Genomic DNA, 22080 nt, shown 5'->3' on the forward strand with positions numbered 1-22080 from the left:
AAGTTTGTCCTAATATCCAACCTCGACTTTCCTTGCTGCAGCCTGAACCCATTGCTCCTTGTTGTGACATCTGCCCCCACTGAGAACAGCCCAGCTCCATCCTCTTTGCAACCCCCCTGCAGGGAGTTGAAGGCTGCTATTAGGAAGCTGGCAGCCAGGCTCACCCAGGTAACCTGGGCCAGGTGGAACTAGTTATCCTGCCTATTGTCCTGCCACCCAACAGTAGCTGCCTCATGTCCCATAACCACAAGGACTCTCCCATTCCCAAGTCTCACTCAGGCTCCTGAGATAGATCCCTCCTCATGGCCAGCAGGCAGTTTGCTACTTCCTCCCAGGGGTGGAGGTGCCCGGGGGCACAAGACCTCTCTGCATCACCCTAGATGCCATCTAGGACACAACCAGAGGTCTCTTGCTCCTCCAGGCCGGTTGCTTCGGGCTGTTGTGGCCTCCCTGGAGCTAAACTGAGCCCACAGCATCCTTTCTGCAGCAGTGGAAGGAAAGTCTATGGGTTCGCCTTTGCCTTGGGCATTGCTGTGCTTGCAGGATGGCACAGACCTAACCCCTCACACTGAAACTGGGCTAGGCCAGACAGCAACAGCAATACAGTCGTTGCATCCTGGGGCTCAGTTCTGGCCACAAACCCTGCTTGAGGGGCTGCACCAACTCTGAGGCATCCCCTCCCTGGTGAAGCGGTGTCCAGACCTGAGCAGGCCCATGCTCCGCAGAGGGGAAAGCAGCCCCCAGTGCAGGATAAAGCTGGGTGAAAGCAATCTGAGCAAGGGCAAAGAAGCCTTAGAGTGGCCACCATCTCAGCAGCTGTATGTGCCCCAAAGGGCCCTGTGCCAATGCACCCGCTGCCTGCAGCTCCCTGCCTTGCATCTCAACCTCTGAAGCTCCTACCGGGGACTTCACCATCCTCAAAGCTCCCATGTGGGGGCCAGTCCCCAGCATCTCTGCTTCTCTGACCCGGCAGCACAGGCCACCAGCTGCCTGGAGTGGGCAGGGGTGCGAGCCAGCTGGCTGCAGGGAGGACATGGAGCTTCTGGCTGCGGCCGGCTCTTCCTCCCACGCTGACCCTTGGCTTGGCTCTGCTGATCTGCAGTGACTCAAGTGAGTCTAGCCCCGTACATTTATGATCAAGCCCTGTAAGACAGACCATCAGTCCATCAAGCCTAAAATCCTGAGTCAACGTGGCAATTCTGACGGTCTTCTGTTCTTGATTTCAGTCAGGTGCTGCGATTCCCCCTCAAGAAAGCATAACACGACGCACTCTTTATTCCGCTCTTCTAGGCAAAACCTTTATTACTTCATACAAAACCACTCCCTCTCTTTCCCTCTGCTTATGTTCAGATGTGTAGAATATCCAATATTTAAACCATTCATTACTTAATATCTGTGTCTACCATGCTACAAGGTCAGCACGTCGCGCATGTATATAGCATCTTCCTTCCAAGCCTCTGCAGACACTATAGCACGTGCCAGCACGTCATCCTCCTATGCCTGTGGTGAGCTCCAGGTCTGAGCATGGTCTTAGGCAGGATAATTGTCAGGACTCACCAGCAGGTCACTGCTTCCCATCGCCCCATTATCAGAGTGCAGCAGCGTGTAAAGGGAGCCCAGGTGCCACTTGCACTCCAAAGGCTTCAATCCTACAGGGTGTTCGTATATTGTCCGGGCAAAGCTCGTGGGTGCCAGATCCATGTTGGCAGTCCGTCCCTCTGGATCTTGCCAACAGAGCAAGAACAACACAAAGGAACTCTCTTGGTCCTGCCACCGGTCCCATGCACCTGGCACACGTGCAAACATACACATGAACATGTTGATACGTGCAAGCACATGTATGCAAATGGGGCCGACAAGTGGACATGTGTGCATGCACCCCCCCACCACACACACACATACGTGTGTACACAGTGTGCATATGTAACCCTCCTGCTTAGCAATACCAAGCTCCAGGTTCAAATTCAGGGGGGTTACACAAATGTGCTGCCTTGGGTCAAGTCCCCACCCAGACACCTGGGAAAACAACTTCCCACCGGGTGTTGCAAAGTGAACACACGTGCCCACACACAAGCCATAGTGAGCTCTGGCCAGGTTTATTCAAGGGGAAGAAAGGACACACACACAGCCTTTGGGGAAACCTAACATGTATTAAATAGCTCGCTCTAACTCCACCCCAGGCCGTGCTATCAGAGGTCTCTCCCAGTTCCAGCCAAGGGGGGAGCAGCTAGGCAGGCTGCTGTAGCAGCTAACCCCAACCTCTTCCCTGCTCTCTTGGTGCAACAAACCCATGAGAGGTCTTGGCACAAGGGTCTCCATCTTGTAGACATCCTCCACTACAAACCAGCAAGGCCAGAGTCCAGGGTCTTGCTGTTTGACTGTACCCCCAAACCAAGTGGAGCCATTACCATAAGGACTAGCATGCGTTGTCCAGAGCCCAAACCTAGCTGCTAACCTCAGAGCCCATCCCAATCAAACAGCAGTAAAGTATTTAGCATTAATTTTTCACTTAGCTGAAGGAGGAAGGTCTTCATGATCACCCCTTCATTAACATAACTCCAAATGGGCTGTGCATAGATGTATTAATCATTGTACCTATAGCAGTGGTCACCAACCAGTGGATCTCGATCCACCGGTAGATCACAGAGACTCCTGGAGTCAATCGGAGGCTGGGGTGGGGGGCTGAGTGCCCGTGTTCATGCATGCGTGTGCCCCAGCCCAGCAGGTCAGTCCGTAAGGGGGGGGGCAGGGGTAAGTTGAGCAGAGCCCTGGCCGGGTGGGACTTACCCGCTGGAGAGGCATGCCCCCAAATAATGTTTTCTCCCTTGGATTTGATCTGCCCCCCGCCCACCACCGCAACTTCCCTCCCCACAGACCTACCTGCTGGGGGGCGGGGGTAGGAGTGGTGTCAGCACATGGGAGATCTTGGGTTGCTTTTCAATGCCAAAGGCTTCCTCAAGGGTTTCTTCTGAAGCTGCCCCCTCCCCGGGCAGCCCGGAGAGGGAGATGAGGGGGCAGGAGGAAGAGCGCAAGGCAGGGGCCATGTGGCTCCATGAGTTGGCTGCAGGTTCAACCCTGGACCCTTGCTCCCTGTGGGAGGGGGAAGCCTTTGCACAGCCCTGCACCCATTTTAGCCTGCGAACATCAAGCCCGAGGGCAGCGGCTCTAACAGTAGGTGGGTGCAGAGTGACCTGACGCTCTTCTTCCCTTGGGTGGACTCAGAGCAGACTGAATGGGGGGTGGAGGTCCCCTTTGGTAGGGCACCCTCCACCCAGGGCACCCTGTCTGCAAGTGGGCATGCAGGGGAGTCGGACTCGAGGTGAGTAGGTCAGCTATCTGCTGGGCCCTGGGGCGCCTGGGACGTCTCCTATGCTGAAGCATATGGGTGGGGGATGCTGAAGTAGACCGAGGGACAGCCTTGTAGTCCCTAACACCCTTGGGAATTTGGCCCCTGGAGTCCAGCTGCCTCCAGAGTTAGGAAGGAGCTGGGGGAGAGGCTTTTTGGATCATGGTTTTGGACGGAGGCATCATTTTAATTTAAAACTTGTGAAAGATGCTGAAATCCTTTGCTGGTCCCGCCACCTGTAGAGCAGTTCATCTGGCTGGTGGTAGCATTTAGATGCATCTTGGTGTAAGTTTGTCACTGGTTTGTGTGTGTGTGTGTGTGAGGTGTGAATGTGCAATGTACACCATGCCATTTCTATGGATTTGTAGAGAGGCTTCTTCATGGTTGGACGGGGATCTTCTATACCTGAGAAAGCAACACCTTGGGGAGTGAGGACCTGGCTTCCCCCGGGAAAAGAGGCAGCTGCTAACAGCAGCTGCATTAAAGGGGGTAGAAAAATAGGGGAAAGGAGGGGGAGGCTAAAACAGCGCTGCTGCCCCTTGCTGTTTTCCAAGTACAAAGTGTACAGTGCCTGCAGCTGACTCCCTGGGGCTCCAGGCCCAGAGATGCCTAGAAATGACTCTCACCTTTTTTTTCTTTCCTTTTTGGCCTGAAATGAGTTGTCCTAGGCATCCAAGGTCCTGCTCTTGGACACCCCTGCTAAGGTGTGGGGGCCTTCTCTGAAATAAGGACAAGAAGAAGCAGGCAGGGCTGTCTGGAAGGAGGTGATCAGGCTGCCCAGCACCTCTGTGGGAATACCTTGGAGGCTGGTGGTGGCCCTGTGGCCTGCTCCTCCGTGTGAACACAGCACTCAGTGGACCAGGCAGTTCTCTCCTCTTTGCAACAAGGGGAAGGTGCAGTGACTTCATTGCTGGCTCCCAGGGGCACCAGCAGCTCCCTCCCAGCTCGGGCAGCAAAGGCTGGTTTGCATGGTGGTGATGAAGGGCCTGCACTTGGACAGGCTTCTAGGACTCCTTGCTCTAGCTGGATCCCTCCCTGGGTGGTGGGAGCTGAGGCTGGGGGTGGTCATCTCTGCACGGTGCTGCTGGGAGCTCTGTTAGACTTGGTGATGTCTGAGCCATTGGCTTCCTGGCCAAGCCCAGCTCACCCTGGCTCCTCAGGCTAGAGTCTGCAGCAATAGACAGTTTTGTGTCCCTGGATAAGCCAGTGGGAGTGGTTGGGTGATGGTGGTGGAGGGATGGAGAGGAGCTCAGTGTGTGCTGGAGACAAGCCCATCCAGAGGGTGTGGGGAGCTACCGATGCATCCCAGAGAAGCAGGGCTGCAAGGGACCTCAGGAGGTGGCATCTAGTCCAACTCCTGAGACAAGATCAGCCCTGTCCAAACCATCCCAGACAAATTAATTGTCTGACCTTTTAGCAAAACTATACAATCAACCTCCAGACATAGCACCTGAATCTGTCTTAGGTGAAGTAGGAGGACTACTACAGCCCATGCCCTGCTGCTATACAAGGTTGTTAATAAATGCTCAAGAGATCCCAGGCAGAGGCCATGCCCCTGCTGAAGAAAGCAACCTGCCCAGTCCATACCAGTTTGACTGGGGTGGGACCCTTCCTAACCCCAATGCAGTGTCAATCTAAGCCTAAGAAGAGGGACAGGACCCTCTGGGTTCAAGTCCCAGCAACAGCATTGGCACAGCTTAGTCCCTATCCCCAGCCTATGTCCAATGCCCCTGAAGAGAGCAGGAAGCTCATATAGGGGGGTGTAAAGCACTGAGGGGTACTTTACAGTGCTGACATCCCCTGTGGGGTCCCCTCACCTGCTGAGAGCCCCTGGCATAACTGCACCCATCTGAATGCAGGTGGACCAGCCCCTTCTCTGAAGTTGCTCTTCTCTCTCCTATTTCTGCCTTTGTCCTGTTTTTGCAGAGAGATGGCAGCACAGTGGGTCCTGCTAGGCCTGTGGATTGCCTGCATTGCCAGCCTTGCTGGGGCATCATTGCTGAACGTCTGCATGGATGCCAAGTACCACAAAGCCAAGCTGGGCCCGGAGGGGGAGCTTCATGGCCAGGTGAGGGGGCTGTGGGCTCTGATGCTCGTTAGCCCAGCTCTCCCCTGGTATCGGCAGGGGAGGAACCACAAAGTCGCCCAGACCTGCAACACATGGCCTTGATGCTAGAGCCTGGTGCTTGGCAGGGATGTGGTCATGACAAAATTTAGCTTTTTGAAAGGGGGTGCAGATATTATATGTGGTGATGCACTGCACCCCAACACTTTCCTCCAGTTAAAGAGCATTTAGATGACTTACCAATATGCCAGGGGCACAGGGCTATATTATTCAGTTTAAGATCAAAGTAAAAACAAGTAACTTTGTCACCTACCAAATCAGTCCACATTCTAGTAGACAGAGATGCATAACAAATTGGGCAATGTAGTAAAAAGATTTGTTTTTATTAGTCCTATAGTTGTACTTAATTCAGATTTGTGACACAAACCTTGGCTGCCTTGAGCATATTGATAGTGCATCCAGCCTTTTGCTGTCAGCTACGGCCTCACTGGATTTGCTGTTTACTTGAGTTGAGGCTTGTAGCTAAAGCAAAAACCATCTTCGAAAAAAAGATGACCAGGGCTGCCTATTCGCCATTCAAAGTGGAGAAGAAAGGGTAACTAGATTAATGGAACTGCAAGACCCTTAAAAAGGGGAATCAAACCTGTGGAGTGAAGAGATTAGCAGTAGCCGAGGACATGAAAATGAGCCATGAAGTCAAATGACTCTTAGTACTGTCTCGATAGAAGGGCTGTGGCCTCTCCCAGGCACCTGGTTTTAAGGTCTGGGTAGCTCAGGGACATGGGGAAGGGGGGGGGGGTGATGGCACCACACCCTGCCCTTCCCGGATCCACCCCTGCCTGCAGATGCATGAGCAGGAAGGGGCTGACAGCACTAGTGAACCAGGTCTGCATTCAAGCAGTCCTAGCAGAGCAAAGTCCAAGGACTGCAGCTGCCACCACATCCCCTTCTGCCAAGGGTGGGTGGGTGGGCATCCTCCTTCCCAGACCCTGGCTGCCTTGGGCTCAGGGCAAGATGGCTCCTGTGACTCGATCTTACCCCAGTGCCCCTTTAGCCCTGGAAAGATTCCTGCCAGTGCATCCCTCCCTCACCCATTCATGGATCCTCCAGTCCCCGTGTCCAGCTCCCGGAGATCCTGAAACCACCCCTGCTGCGGAGTTGGGGGCTGTGTGGGAGACTGCCACAGCCCCCAGCAATAGCTGGTGTTGTCACTGTGATGATCTCCTGTCCTTGGCTTGGTTGTAGTGCACCCCCTGGAAGGTCAATGCCTGCTACACAGGCAACACCAGTACAGAGGCTCACCGGGACCAGTCCTACCTGTACCGCTTCAACTGGAACCACTGCAGGGTGATGCCGCACAAGTGCAAGCACCACTTCATCCAGGACACCTGCCTCTACAAGTGCCCCCCCAACCTGGGGCCCTGGATCGTCAAGGTGGGTGCAGCTCCCATGAGCATGGGATAATGCACATGTGGTAACACAACCCTGGTGTGTGTGTGTGCATGTGTGGAGCTCCACCTAGTAGCAGCCCCGTCAGTGACTCCCCCTGGTCTCAGCTGGAGGGGAGGCTTTTTGTCCTGAATAGGAGGGGCTTGTCACCAGTGCCAAAGGTGCTGGGTTTGATTCCTGCCACTTCCCACTTGATGCTGATGTCTGTTTATCCAGGGCGGGGTCTATTTGTGTCGGTGCCTTCCAGTGCACCTGGTTGCTGGAGCTTGCAGCAGAGATGGTCTCTTTCCCTCCCATTGCTCTTGGCTCATCCAGATCTTCTCTGGGTGGGAGGACTTCCACTCTCGCAACCACCATCTACGGCTCCCCAGATGCTCAGTCCTGCTGTCGACGCGTTCACTGGTCCAGCCTGGCTAGATCACTAGCCTGAATGGGGGCTGCTGAGCTGCCTCTGCCCTACTTTGCTGTATGCTGCAATCCCTGTGGGTCATGAAGTGTTTGCTGGTCATGCCAGCCAGCCACCTTGTGAGGCACGAATGCCCCCTGCCCCTGGCAGAGGAGTCTCTTGGACCTGGGAGACTGATCTCCCCTGCCCAAAGGGTCTGTCCAGCCAGTTGGTCACAGGCATTGCCTGGGGTGCAGCATGTTGGAGGTAGGAGAAAAGGGGGTGCCCCTGCTCCCCAGGGTGCAGCTTGCATCCAGGGATGCTTGGAGGTGGCTGGATCCCTTCTCTCTGCCCATGCAGACAGACAGTAGCTGGCGGCAGGAGAGGATCCTCCATGTGCCGCTGTGCAAGGAGGACTGCGAGGAGTGGGGGGAGGACTGCAAAGACTATGTCACCTGCAAAGAGAACTGGCACAAGGGCTGGAACTGGGCCACAGGTCGGTGAACCCCTGAAAAGGTGCCACAGCCTTGCCTCCCCATGCTCTTTTGTAATGGGCCTTGATGTCCGATGGCGGCTACTTTACTACTTTTCTTTTTTTTTTTTTCCTTACTGGCCTCTGTCATACCTTGGAGGTCTCCCAACCCCTCCCCTGGTCTGTGCTTCAGTCGCCGTGCCTAGCTTCCTATAACCAGGGCCCCAAGGAGGAATGCCTTGCATTCATGAACTTGTCTAACTTCATCCCAGCTTATGCAGTTGGTCCAATGCCCTAAGATACTCTTGACGTTGCTGGCCTTGCCTATGGGGTTGTGTGGGGTTTGGAAGCGGCTCTATTCCACAGAGTTGCTCATGACAATGTATGTGCAGTTGCCCGAGGTAGAGACGCGGGTAGCTGCGTGGTGAAGCCAGCACCAGGCCCTGGGTGCCCTCATTCCTACTGGTGCTGAGCTCTCCATCTCTTCTCATCCATAAGCCCCTCCATCCAGGCCCAGCCTTGCATCCCTTCTGCAGACCCAACCAGGGCATCCACCAGCCTTCGCACTGAGTCTCACTTTGACCAGGCCATGTGCACTTCAGTCGCTGGCCTGGGATGTTTGGGTCTCCGCTGACCAAGACAGCCGGTCCCTGCCAGCTGCTGCTTTCTCACTGCTGTCTTCTCCTCTGTCATCTCCAGGAATGAACCACTGTCCCTGGGGTACCGTGTGCCGGCCGTTCAAGCAGGTCTTCCTCCGTGCAGCTGACCTGCGCAAGAAGATCTGGTCAGACTCCTACAAGTACACCACAGCACCACGGGGCAGCGGGCGCTGCATGCAGATGTGGTTCGACCCTGCCCAGGGGAACCCCAACGTGGCCGTGGCCAAGTACTATTCCTGGGATGGGAGAGCTGCTGCAGATATGGCTAGGAAACCTGTTGTGGGAGCCTCCTCTTCTCTGCCAGCCTCTCTCCCCATCCTGCTGCCCCCTGCTCTGCTGGCCTTGATGTGAGGATATGGGTGCTGGTGCCCCTTGCTTGAGTAATGATGGCTAGGGGCCCTTGCTGAGGTCCTCCTTGCTGGACTCAGACTCTGTGCAAGCTTCCCTGGGTGCCCGGCTGCTCTGGATGCTGCAGCCTGTTCCCTTCTCAGGGCTGTGATCTGGGAAGTAAAAGGCTGCTTGGGAGATGAACAGGACCAGGAGAGCCAGACCAGTTCCCCTCCGTGAACCTGTTATCTGGATGCTCCCCCTCCCACCTTCCTGGCCTGTAGCAGACCCTCCAGTTCTGCAAATCTTTAATACGTAACCTAATAACTGAGGTGGACCAAGTGTCTAGGAGCACCAGGACAAGCATGAACCAGCCCTGCTTGAGGAAATGCATTTCCCAAGAAGACCCAAAGCGCATGGGAACCACCTCCTTTTGCCCCCGATCTCCATGCACTTGGAGAATAGATGTGATGGGGTGAGGGAATGGGTGTTGCACTGGAGGAAAGGGTGTTTTTAACTGTCCAGGCAAATGGAATAGAGACCCTGCAAGAAGAGCAAGGCTCTTGGCCCTCTCCCTCCAGTCTTACTCAGTTTCCAAGTGCACCCATTCTCCATGTTGCATTCAGGTCTCTAGGGACACTTGTTCTTCGAAACAGGGGTGTTGCCGGGCCTGGAGCCTATGCTTTAGCTATTGGGCTCTTTGCTTTGCTTTGGTGTGAAGGTGATGCCACGTGGATACCAGAAACTCACTCTTGTTGTGATTTGAGCCAAATCAGGGTGGGGGGGAGGGATCCTTGATTAACTTAATGGCACAGAGTAAATGGCACTACCCTTGGAGTGATCTTGCTGTTTCTTGTTTCATTCTCTTCTTTCCTTTCACAGAGACTTTGTCTGCTTTTTTGCTTTGGCTGGAATAAAGCTCCTGAAGTTATGGATGGTACAGATGCTAGTCTAACTCTCATTAAATACTGTAGCGAACTTGGACCGCACAAAGATGTAGTTGGGGTGGTTATCCATATCTGTAATGAAGAACCAAGTATTTAGTATCCCAGAATTGCATTATTTCGACTTCAGTTAGAAACTGAAGAGAATGTGATCAACTTCTGTTGTTTGTAGATGGGGGGGGAGGGATTCCCTGCATCTTGCCTAGCATGCTGTTTGTGGAAAGCATCATGGCCCATCTCTTCTACCCTTGTGTCATTAATTCCTAGAAAAAGGGTTAGGGTTAGAGGGGACCTCAAAGAGGCACTTTGCATTTTCTTAGCAGAAGAATACTGACAACTAAAAACAGTGCAACAGGCTACCCAGAGAGGTTGTAGAGTCTCCATCATTGGAGATTTCAGAGTCCTGGATAGACAGTCTTGGCAGGCATGACCTAGTTAGAGATGGCCCTGCTTTGAGCAAGGGGCTTGGACTAAGACCCACAAACTAAAAAGACAGAATTTTACTTTTTCCCTGGTCCTTTTATCACATACTTTTATACAGTGCCAAACATAGAGGCAGCTGATTGTCCTAGCCTGGGCTCTGTGTGTGCAGCACAGGACAGACCTGGCTCTCTCTTCCTGGGGTGGGTTTTGTGCAGCTCATGGCACTATGGGGCCTGGCCTGTGACTGCTGCACGACTGTGAGACCCAAGTCATGCTGAAGGTTGCAGGGTACTTGGGTGTCATGTAGGGCAGCTTTGACCCCTAGTTGCCTGCAGGGTCTGAGCTCTCTGCATGCACCTGCATCCCTTTGTCCCCGGGGAGCTAACACTGCTGCCGAGCTGCCTGGGGCGTGTTCACGGGGACGGTACAAGAAGGTATGGGCAGGCAGCCTGGGAGGAGAGCGACTGGCCCCGGCCCTCTGTTTCCAGGTGGAAGCTGCCCTCGGACAGGGTGGGTGAGTCTGGCATGTGGGAGGGGACCATGAGAGTGGGGATGAACTCCTTTCAGTGCAGCATCTTTTTCAGGGCTTGTTCCTCCTGGCAAGCATTTTGCCAGCCCAGTGATGTGGGGGTAGCCAATAAAGCAGAGTGGATATGCAATGTCTTTAGTTCAGTTTTCACTGCCTTAGTGTCTTCCCCACGACCTGCTTTGGCTGTAGACTTAAACTTTGAATTATAGGAACAAAGAAGCCGTGTGATGATCTCCTCCTGTAGCCTGGAGAAAGTCACTGAGGATTCCCGGTGTGCAGCTCAAACACCCTGGCAGGGACCAAAGAGAGTTGGCCGTCGAGGATCTGCCAGGTCCTTTGGTCAGTGCTGCTGGGGGTTGATTCCCCTCCCAGACAAAACCCTGGGACCTTATTTCTTCTCTGTGTTTGCTGAGGTTACCTAAAAATCTCCCAAACATCACTGAGGGGACTTCAAGATACCAGTTGCCAGACAACTACTGGAGCCTGCTGGAGTTTTCCTCCCTTGGCCAAGGCACTATTGAAATGTCTAAGGGATCATTTAGGACACCCAGCATAGACTTTGTTAGCACAGCCCCAACAGCTCAGCTGTTGAGCAGGAGTGTCTGTGTGTAAGAAAAATTAAGTTTCCCACCAAACCACCTGGGCTGACGGTGCTAGGTACTGTTGGATCCAAACCCTGCTCATACGGTGGGTCTTCCCAAACTGACTGAGTGCTTTTCTAGGAAAATGGTGATTTAGGAAAAAATGTCTCTTGCCTTCTCAACCTTTGAGTACTAGGTTATATTTGTTCCTTGGAGGTCCTTATTAGCAGTACGGTGTTTGTTGAGATGCTCCAAAAAATGTATGAGAAACTAGACTTGGTTGGTACCATTTTTCACTGGACCAATTAAATATTTGGGAAGCAAGCTAGACAAGCTTTTGGACACCAAATTTTCTTCCCAAAGTTTGGGAAAGAAGCACGTACAACCTGAGAGAAGCTCTTGCTTGGCAAATACCAGTTTCTCAAATTGTCACCTTATCATGGATGTTCTTCTACCCATTACCTGCTGCTTCCTACCATGAGTGCCCCTCTCCTCGCCTGCATGTCATTTATATCTCTCTGTTAATTACAGTCTAATACGGTTAGTCAGAACCATGGTAACAAGATTCAGTACCTTCATACAGAAACTGCATCATTCACAGAACAACATTAAAATGCCTAGTTTTAACCTGGCATATGCATGGGAGTGTGTGTAGTGTAGGTCAAATAGATATTTCTATGCTAGAAATCTCTTCCCATGCACGTATTGGGAGACATAATTATTCAGGAGAAAACGACAGTAAAGTTAACCAGTTCCGTCCCTTGCTCAGTTAAACCTCTTTTCCACAGCCAAAAGCAAAGGATCCCTCCTCCTTTGTGCTATTTCTGTAAGACTCACATCCTGGTCCCCATGCAATCTGGGTAGAGACACGCATTGACTGCTCTGAGCTTGAGGTCAGGCCTGAAATAACTTAGAGAATTTAAGGAACCAGCCCTGTTTCTCACAGATGCCCTAATTTCTCTTGAATGGAAAATGCCTGACTGAATCACCTAAGAAATGCATGGCAACAGGTTGGCACCTGCCTTCTTCCTATTTGAACACCATGAAGCAGTGCAATTCATGGCATGCACTGCCAAGGGAAGTGGTGGGCTGTCCTTGGAGGGGTTCAAGAAGAGGTTGCACAGCCACTGGTTGGGATGATGAAGGTGTAGTTATGTCTATGCTCTACCATGGGTATTTCCTAGGCTTCTGGGCTTTGCTGGTTACCACATCAGGTTGGGAGGGACTCATTTTTCCCTGGATAAACTCAATAGAATGAATCACTGTGAGCCCTGTACTCCATGGGTAAAAGCAAAATCTATCCATGAGACCCCATTGCAAGAATTTGCTTTAAGTAAAGCCCTGATTGTTAGAGAAGCATGTCTCATATTCCAGTCCACACCTGAAATGAAATCTCCATCACCTCTACAAGGAGATCAGGACATGTGGTAACTTGTACTAGCTTTCCCCTGCAAAGCCCTAGTCTAGACCTATCGTTCTCCAGGTTCTAGCCAAAAACCTTTCTTCCCCCCCCACCAGCACTTGCACCCATGGGGAATCAAATTGTAGAAATCATAAAAATTAAGGGCTGGAAAGGACTTCAAAGGATCCTCAAATCCAACCCCCTGCTCTGGGCAGGAACAGTGCTGAGATCAAATGATCCCAGCAACGTGTCCGTCCAGTCTCCTCTTGAAGACCTCCGAAGTTGGGGACTGCAGCACCTCCTTGGGAAGTCTACTTATTGTAAACAGGTTCTTTCTTAATTCCAACCTGAAACCATCCTCTAACAGTTTATGGCTATTGCTCCTTGTCTTCCCTGGGGTGCCCTAGTGAACAGTTTATCTCCCAGCTCCCAATAGTCACACATTACATACTGATAGATGGCCACCACATCCCCACTCAAACTTTTCTTCCTCCAGCTGAATAGTCCCAGATCATTTGCCTCATAAAGTTTGATGAAGAAAACTCTTGGATAAAATACTATGTATTATGGAGGGCATCGGTAGAATAAACTTGAGAACAATCTTAAAAAAATCCATTGTTTAAGTATGCTCCACTCTTTGCAAAGACCACAGTCAATCGGTTTTCCTACTTAGCCCAGAAATGATCCAGGGTTCCCTCCTCCTTTCTATTTACTGTATTTCATGTGGATGGGCCATGGTTGCACCATTGCCTGACTTAGATACGAGGAACGCAGCTATTTTGGATCTGAAACCTGTTCTCTTATTCTGTTTGGTGTACATCTGTGTACTAATTCAGGAGCAATATGGTAATACCACTAACATCTTGATAATACCATTTATTGGACAAGCTCTATAATAGGTGGAGGTGTTACATGCATTTTCAGGCACAAGATGTCATTCCTCCAGCATGGGAAAACAGCTGATCTATCCTTTAGTAAATACCAGATGTAGCTGCTGCTTTACCGGTGCCTGAGAAAATTATTTTATTGCCAAAGGGCTCATCTAAGCTGCATCCCAAATATTGAGTGACTCAAAGAAAAGGCATAACAAAGAAACGTATGCCTTACTGACTTGCTGGATCGTTAGGGCCAAAACAAGCCTTCCAGACGGCCTTAGGTCACAAGATGCTGAAAATTATCCATTATTGCTTCAATATATCTGTTTTCCTCTCCTCTATAGGTGCCTCCACCTTTTAACTTTCAGGGGAGGTCTTCTCCAGTGCATCATGTCATCTCTCAGCGGCACCAACTCCACCCTGTTCACGTTCATCCTGACGGGCATCCCCGGGCTAGAAGCAGAACACGCCTGGCTCTCCATCCCCTTCTCTTCCATTTACCTTGTCGCACTGGTAGGGAACTGCACGATCCTGTTTGTCATCAAGACGCACCCCAGCCTGCATGAGCCCATGTACTATTTCCTCTCTATGTTGGCCCTCACCGATCTGGGCTTGTCGCTCTCTACGATGCCAACGGTGCTCAAAATATTCTGGTTGAACTCCAGAGAAATTGGCTTTGAAGCCTGCTTTGCTCAGTTGTGTTTTGTTCACATATTCTCCTTCATAGAGTCCTCCGTGCTCCTGGCCATGGCCTTTGACCGCTACGTGGCCATCTGCAAGCCTCTGAGATATGCCTCCATCCTCACCAATGCCAGAATCGCCATGATAGGCCTGGCAATTCTGGGACGGAGCACACTTGTGCCACTGCCGCTAGCGCTCGTGCTGAGAAGGTTGCCGTTTTGTAAGTCCCGTGTGCTGTCCCATCCGTACTGTCTGCACCAGGATCTGATGCGGCTGGCGTGTGCAGACACCACATTCAACAGATTGTATGGGTTAGTTCTAGTTTCCCTTATAATGATATTAGACCCTTTGCTCATTGTGGTGTCCTATGCTTTGATTTTTAAGACAATCCTGGGCATTGCATCCTTGAAGGAACGTCTGAAGGCCCTCAACAACTGTCTGTCCCACATCTTTGCTGTGCTAGCACTCTACATCCCCATGATTGGCTTATCTCTGGTGTACCGGTTTGGCCACCACGCTTCTCCACTGGTTCACATCCTCATGGCAAACATCTACCTGCTTGTCCCCCCTGTGCTAAACCCCATCATATATAGTATTAAAACGAAGCAGATCCGCAAGGGGATTGCCAGAGTCTTTGTGCTAAGGAAGATGTGACTGAGAGATGTTCTCTGCTAAGGGACATCTCCCTGTGATATAATGACGATGAGGACACCCTTGCATGTCTTTGCTGCACTCTGGGAGGAGATATTCAAAATTCCTCTTCAGCTGGAAAACATGAATACTGCCAGGTTTGACTCTCCCCAAATCCACAAGCTATAAGTGGACTCATGGTGGTGAGTTGTGTGGTCCAGTCTCTTTAATGACAAGCTCTTCAACTGAGTTGAAGTCAGGCCCTGGTGAACCACTTCCATGGGTTCATGGATAGGACAGAAGGCAGCATGGGAAGCACCTGGGCTTAACTCCTATGTATCAGCACCCGTTCAAGTTCAGCACATCACTGGTGAATGAAGCCCAGCGCAGCACGTTGTGAGACCCCGCTTGATGTTCTTGGCTTCGTTTTTCAGTTCCTGCCTAATTAAGGAGTTCATCAAAGTGCAGGAGTGGAGGGTGTTTAGAAAAATGGAAAACAAATCATCATTCCCACTATTCTCACACTCCTCCTTTTTTCTGGTTGGTTTCCATTATAAATACATGCTTGCTCATTTGTGGTATTTATAGTGTGGGTATATCCCCTATATTACATATTCATTACTGTTGGTGTGATGAAAGCACTGACAATCCCCTGGGAAATATTATTCAGTTTCATACTCGTACTCCTCTCTCTCTCTCTCTCTCTCTCTCAGGTCCTTAGATTGTAAGCTCTCTGGGGCAGGAACCACATTTCTGTTCTGGCGTCCTCCCATGGCTACTACAATGGGTCTTGTGTTCTGCAATAACACACATGATAACGATCATAGTTTCTGCTGTCTAACTGGATATCTTAAATGCTCTTACAAGATGATAATACATTACACTGTGAACTTTCCTGACCATTTTAATCCATTCTGAACTTCCTCCATGCTTTTGCTTTTTTTTTTTTTTTTGTTATTTTATTTATGTATTTATTTGTTACACATAAGGGACCTAAAAGTACTGGATAAGATTTACTGATGTCTTTAAAATGACATCAGCACTTTCTCTTGCAAAACACACTAAAATGACTTGAGATGATAACCGTCATTGTGAAGCAGTCCGTGACCAGAGCAATTCAGTGTGCTGAAAGGAGCAGGGCAGTAAACAAAAGCAGGAGGTACATAGAGAACAGATAGGAAATCATTTTAAGAAAGCTGTAATGCAATTGCATCTATCACTGAGCTGTGCTTCCATGAATGATTGTGGTCAACCCAGGGAAAGAGGAGAGATTAAAACCAGGGAGAGGCAAGGTTTGCCGTCAGGAGTTCAGATGACTAGAGGTGTTTATGGGGATGAGCTGGAAGTATGAAGCCCATGAAAGAGAGAGAGGAAATTGAAAAGCTGTAAGATTGCTGAATGCGTTATGAATAGCCCTGGACGGTGTCAGCTGTATGTCATAAGAACATGGGGCTGGAAGGGTCTCCATGGTCATCAGATCCAGTCCTCTGCTGTTGCATTGGATAGTATGAACACAGGCTGATTGAAACTCTATCAAAAACCCGGTGAGGTGCTTTTCCTCCTACTGCTCCTATCCACAGGCTGTTTTATGACTTCCCTGCTCGCATGGTTGGAAGCCTCCCTTTAACTTCAATTTCCTTGAGATCAGTTTGGTCCTATTTTCTCTATTGCTAACACTGTCCTTTAGCTTCCCAGGCTTTATTCCCCCTTTTATGCTTCTACCCTTACTCCCCTGAGGTAGTTACAGGCATCAGACACACATCCTTGCTCCTGGAAGTCTCCTGGGTCGGATCCAGTTCTGGTTTAAGTGGCTACACAACCAAATGAGGTAGAAGTCAGGGGGTAACAGTCTAAAAAGTGATCCAGACTGCCTCTGCCCCAGCTGCTGTGAGATGTGCAGCTCAAGTTTGGTTGGGAGGGAGTATCACATGGGGTTCCCCAGGGATCTGACATAGGTTTGACACTATTTGACATCTTCATGGATGATGTGGGTGCTGGCATTGAGTGCACACTTAGCAGATCTTTAGATGACACCCAGGTGGGTGGAGTTGGAGGCACCATGGGGGGCAGGGCTAGGATCTAGAATGAGCTGAATAACCTGGAGAAATGGTTCAAAATCAACCAGAAGGAATTCTACAGGGAGAAATGCAAAGTCCCATCCTTGGGATGGGATAATGACATGCACACATACAGACTGGAGAGGAGCTGGCTAGGCTGCAGACAGGGACCTGGGAATATGAGTCAACAGTGTGCTCATGTTGCAAAAAATAAAAAATATTGGACTTTATCAGTACAAGGGATATTTGCAAGTCAGGAGATGTGATTCTTCTACTCTCTTTGGCAGCACTGAGGTCTTCCCTGGAGTCCTTTGTCCAGTTTTGGATAATGCACTTCAAGAAGGATATGGACATAAAAGTCCAGTGGAGAGCAACAAAAATGATTAGAGCCCTGGGAAAAGAAAAAAACTTATGAGGAAAATCTGAATGACCTAAGCTTATTTAGCTTTGATAAGAGAGGAGAGAGAAATGATGTGATACTTGTCTTTCCCAAAACCCGAAGGGTGCTTTATACACAGGATGAAGATGCGCTTTTATCTGTGATCATAGGGAACTGTTTCACTGCATTCCAGTCTACATAGCTGGGAAATGAATAACAACCCCTAAATCTTGATTTTTACATTAGTGACATGATACATTTTATTTCCGAAAGGGTAGATTGGCCCCTTATAGACCAGCTGGATCAGGAACACATGAAACCATCCATGCATGCAACTTTCAGGGCACCATTGCATACAGGTACCAATGTGTGCAATTCCCTCAACGGGCCAAAGAAATCCAAGTTCTGTATTTATTCAGCTTTAAATCTTTGGGGGAAAAGTAAAATCCATTATTTTTTTTCAGTGTGTGGGTCTTAGTTGTCCAGTCTAGCAGCAGAAGCTCTTTGAAGAATTAGAATAATAGATTCATGGACAATGTGGGTTGAAGGGACCTCATGAGGTCACATTTAGTCCAACCCCTGGTCAAAGCCGGAGCAGCCCCAACTACATCATCCCAGCCAAGGCTTTGTCTACCCAGGTCTTCAAAAACTCCAAGGATGGAGATGCCATGTCCCTAGCATGAATATATTCCATTGCAACTGCCAGAAAGCCCTCATGAAGTGAGAGGCCCCATCTGGGTGTTGCACTCTGCAGAAAAGGAAACAAAGGACACAGACCCGTGGCTCTCTGAGCACCTGCATGATAGGTTTCTGGCCATGGAGCTGGTGTTGGGGGCATAGATGGACAGACTGTAATTCTGTTACCCCTGCAGTTGAACACCAGAGTGCACACACGTAGACTGAGAACCCCCAGTAGGCTTCACCTGGCCAGGCCATGCACAGATATGCACGAGCGCACAAACCTAGGAGACCCCTGCCATGTTTAAGCCCCAGTATCTAAGTGAAGCAGGAGAGCTTGGTTCCTGGGACCTACATGGATATGGACTCAGAAGATGAATCCCTCCAACTTCTCCATTGCCAGGTCTTTAACCCCCCACCCCACTAGGTATTGGCAAGGCCACTTTCCAGCCCTCATGTTGAAGCTGATCCCCTGCCCTCTGTGTTTAATGGCTATTGGTCCAAGAGCATTACAAACAGGACACTGGGCAAGTCTCTGCTCCCTTCAGGGACAAGGTCCAGGCTAGAACCAAAACCTCTTTTGAAGTCAGGACAACAGCTATTTCACCAAGCCCACATTCTCCATCTTGGATCATTTCTTCCACTCCACATGTTTCCCTACTCTGGGCTGCCCTGTGGATGAGCTTCAAAAGGAGCACAGCAGAGTGGGGCTAGGGTAGGGTTGCAGCCTGGGGATTAAAGCACCAAACCTGGAAGCCAGACAGATTCAGATACAAGCCCCCTTTGTGTATGGGGGCAAGGAGAGTCCAGATCTCCTCCTTTCAGGGTGAGTGCCCTCGACAGTCAGCTATGGCACCAGATGTGAACACGGCCATCTCAGCAGGCGATGCATAACACAACAGAATCATTCTTAATAAGCAACATCAGCATTTTCGAGCAAAACCAGTTGGAAGGCAGGTTGGGAGTGAAAGATGAGACAAAATTCTGATTATGTTTCTTTCCTTTACTTTGATTTATTTCTCACTGGAAACCTCTCTCAACAGTTCCCTGTGCCCCCAGAATAAAGAGGTTGGTGAAAGGGTTGGGTGAATACTGAAATGTCAATACATGCAGTAACTGCAGCAATTTGCCAGCTCGGGGAACAAAAACCAGTGGGGATGTTCTTAGATGTAATGAGAAGCAAATCCCGAGCTTGTGTTGTCACCAGGCTTAAATGTAGAATTAACTGAATCAAATGTCATGGCCTGTGAAATGCAGGTGATATTAGATGATCTCAAGAGCTCTTCTGCACTCACTCTCCATGATTATTGAAGGGCAGTTCATGGAGCAAGGTCTCAGCTTATGGGTAAGTACTATTTATAAACAATATTGGTCAAAGCATTCACTGTATTTAAAGGGAGGGGCTATGTGGCAAATATGCAAATAGTGCTAATGAGCATAACCTTCATTGAAGCACTCAAAGCAAATCACATGGCGTGTCTACACATTCACTCTATTATGCATTAGCCTATTTTAATGCACCTTAAAGCATCACGAAAACGTGCTCTTTAGCTAACATGCATTAAAATATGTTAATGTACCTCTTTCTAGTACCTCACAAAGGAGGTACTAGATTTAATGCGCATTACCTAAAGCACATTAATGAACATGTAGATGCACCCACTGAGCATGAACTGTACCCACTAATCTAGTCATAACCACGATGTAAAACAGCAGGAACTCAGGAGCACATTCACATAGATGAACTGGTCTGGACTTGGTGTCCTGTGGACCCTTCTTTTATCTATGAGGTGTGACCAAACTTCTTTTAGGCCATGTACCATAGGTCCTCTGCAGAGAGAAAAGTCTGAGGATGCCTTGGCGGATCTGCTTTGTTTTGATGCTGTAAATGATAGGATTCAGCACCGGTGGGACAAGCAGGTAGACATTTGCCATCAGAACATGAACCACAGGGGATGTGTGTTGGCCAAACCTGTGAACAATAGATACACCAGCCATCGGGATATATAATATTAAGACTGCAATGATGTGGGACAAGCAGTTGTTCAGAGCTTTGAGACATTCTTCACGGGAGGCGATGCTCAGGATGGTCTTGAAGATCAAGATATAGGAGGCAAAAATTAGCAGTGAGTCTAACATGAAAATGAGGATGGCTAACGATAATCCATACACTATATTGAACATGATGTCTGCACACACCAGCTTCATCAGATCCTGGTGCAGACAGTGAGAAAGGGAGAGTGCATGGGACCTACAAAATGGTAACTTTCTGAGCACAAAGACACCAGGCATCACAACGAAGATGCATCTGCCCAGAATGGCCAAGCCTATCTTGGCTATTCTGCTGCTGGTCAGGATGGAGGCATATCGCAGAGGGTGGCAGATGGCCATGTAGCGGTCAAAGGCCATGGCCAGCAGCACCGAGGACTCCAAGAAGGAAAATGTATGAATAAAATAAAACTGAGTGAAGCAGGCACCAGCACTGATTTCTCTGGAGTTCAGCCAGAGGATGCTCAGCACCGTTGGCATCGTACATAGGGACAAGCCCAGGTCGGCGAGGGCCAGCATGGAGAGGAAGTAGTACATGGGCTCATGCAAGCCGGGGTCCATCTTGATGATGAAGAGAATTGTGCAGTTCCCTACAAGGGCCATGAGGTAAATGGAAGAGAAGGGCATGATCTGCCAGAGGTGCCCAGCGTCCAGCCCTGGGACGCCTGCCAGGATGAAGGTCAAACATGTGAAGTTGGTGTTGCTGTTTTGACATCCAAGGGTTATGCAGCCAGTCAACTGACCAGTCAAATATTGTCAAGAGAGCAAGAACAACACAAAGGAACTCTCTCGGTCCTGCCAGCGGTCCCGTGCACCTGGCACACATGCAAACATACATATGAACATGTTTATACATGCAAACACATGTATGCAAACAGGGCCGACTAGTGGACATGCATGCATGCACCCCCCCACCACACACACACACGTGTATACAGTGTGCATATGTAACCCTCCTGCTTAGCAATACCAAGCTCCAGGTTCAAATTCAGGGGGGTTGCACAAATGTGCTGCTTTGGGTCAAGTCCCCACGCAGACACCTGGGAAAACAACTTCCCACCGGGTGTTGCAAAGTGAACACACGTTCCCACACACAAGCCATAGTGAGCTCTGGCCAGGTTTATTCAAGGGGAAGACAGGACACACACACAGCCTTTGGGGAAACCTAACATGTATTAAATAGCTCGCTCTAACTCCACCCCAGGCCGTGCTATCAGAGGTCTCTCCCAGTTCCAGCCAAGGGGGGAGCAGCTAGGCAGGCTGCTGTAGCAGCTAACCCCAACCTCTTCCCTGCTCTCTTGGTGCAACAAGCCCATGAGAGGTCTTGGCACAAGGGTCTCCATCTTGTAGACATCCTCCACTACAAACCTTGTAGAGAGACAGGCCAGCAAGGCCAGAGTTCAGGGTCTTGCTGTTTGACTGCACCCCCAAACCAAGTGGAGCCATTGCTATAAGGAGTAGCATGCGTTGTCCAGAGCCCAAACCTAGCTGCTAACCTCAGAGCCCATCCCAAACAAACAGAAGTAAAGTATTTAGCATTAATTCTTCACTTAGCTGAAGGAGGAAGGTCTTCATGATCACCCCTTCATTAACATAACTCCAAATGGGTTGTGCATAGATGTATTAATCATTGTACCTATAGCAGTGGTCACCAACCAGTGGATCTCGATCCACCGGTAGATCACAGAGACTCCTGGAGTCAATCGGAGGCTGGGGTGGGCGGCTGAGTGCCCGTGTTCATGCATGTGTGTGCCCCAGGCCAGCAGATCAGTCCGTAAGGGAGGGGAGGGGCAGGGGCTAGATCGAGGCCCCCATGGCGAGGGACAGAGAGGAGGAGCAGGGGTAAGTTGAGTGGGGCCCTGGCTGGGTGGGACTTACCCGCTGGAGAGGCATGCCCCCAAATATTTTTTTTTCCCTTGCATTCGATCTGCCCCCCGCCCACCCCCGCAACTTCCCTCCCCACAGACCTATGTACTGGGGGTCGGGGGGAGGAGTGTTGTCAGCACATGGGAGATCTTGGGTTGCTTCTCAATGCCAAAGGCTTCCTCAAGGGTTTCTTCTGAAGCTGCCCCCTCCCTGGGCAGCCCGGAGAGGGAGATGAGGGGGCAGGAGGAAGAGCACAAGGCAGGAGCCATGTGGCTCCATGAGT

At 50.3% G+C, this 22080-nt stretch overlaps 3 protein-coding genes across 3 annotated transcripts; 2 read left to right on the top strand and 1 right to left on the bottom strand.

Moving 5' to 3' along the window:
- Positions 1-5276: 5276 nt before the first annotated feature.
- Positions 5277-8727, top strand: LOC102577368 (folate receptor alpha). Its single transcript, XM_059725117.1, has 4 exons — positions 5277-5414; positions 6657-6845; positions 7606-7741; positions 8417-8727. The coding sequence occupies exons 1-4, from the start codon at positions 5277-5279 to the stop codon at positions 8725-8727; spliced, it is 774 nt and encodes a 257-aa protein (XP_059581100.1).
- A 5120-nt stretch (positions 8728-13847) lies between these two features.
- On the top strand, positions 13848-14792 carry LOC132250348 (olfactory receptor 51Q1-like). The gene has a single exon (XM_059727038.1). It carries the CDS (start codon positions 13848-13850, stop codon positions 14790-14792), a length of 945 nt encoding a protein of 314 aa, XP_059583021.1.
- Positions 14793-19661: 4869 nt separating this feature from the next.
- Positions 19662-20876, bottom strand: LOC132249608 (olfactory receptor 51Q1-like). Its single transcript, XM_059725119.1, has 2 exons — positions 20860-20876; positions 19662-20634 (listed from the first exon to the last, which is right to left on the bottom strand). The coding sequence occupies exons 1-2, from the start codon at positions 20874-20876 to the stop codon at positions 19662-19664; spliced, it is 990 nt and encodes a 329-aa protein (XP_059581102.1).
- Between the last annotated feature and the right edge of the window lie 1204 nt (positions 20877-22080).

The sequence above is a fragment of the Alligator mississippiensis genome, chromosome 1 (genome assembly GCF_030867095.1).
Source record: "Alligator mississippiensis isolate rAllMis1 chromosome 1, rAllMis1, whole genome shotgun sequence".
In the NCBI taxonomy this organism is placed as follows: Eukaryota; Metazoa; Chordata; order Crocodylia; family Alligatoridae; genus Alligator; species Alligator mississippiensis.

Coding starts and splice junctions, on each gene's coding strand:
- LOC102577368 (XM_059725117.1), top strand. CDS start 5,277: ATGGCAGCACAGTGGGTCCTGCTAGGCCTGTGGATTGCCTGCATTGCC. Junction 5,415..6,656: donor AGGGGGAGCTTCATGGCCAG/GTGAGGGGGCTG, acceptor GCTTGGTTGTAG/TGCACCCCCTGGAAGGTCAA. Junction 7,742..8,416: donor GGGCTGGAACTGGGCCACAG/GTCGGTGAACCC, acceptor TGTCATCTCCAG/GAATGAACCACTGTCCCTGG.
- LOC132250348 (XM_059727038.1), top strand. CDS start 13,848: ATGTCATCTCTCAGCGGCACCAACTCCACCCTGTTCACGTTCATCCTG.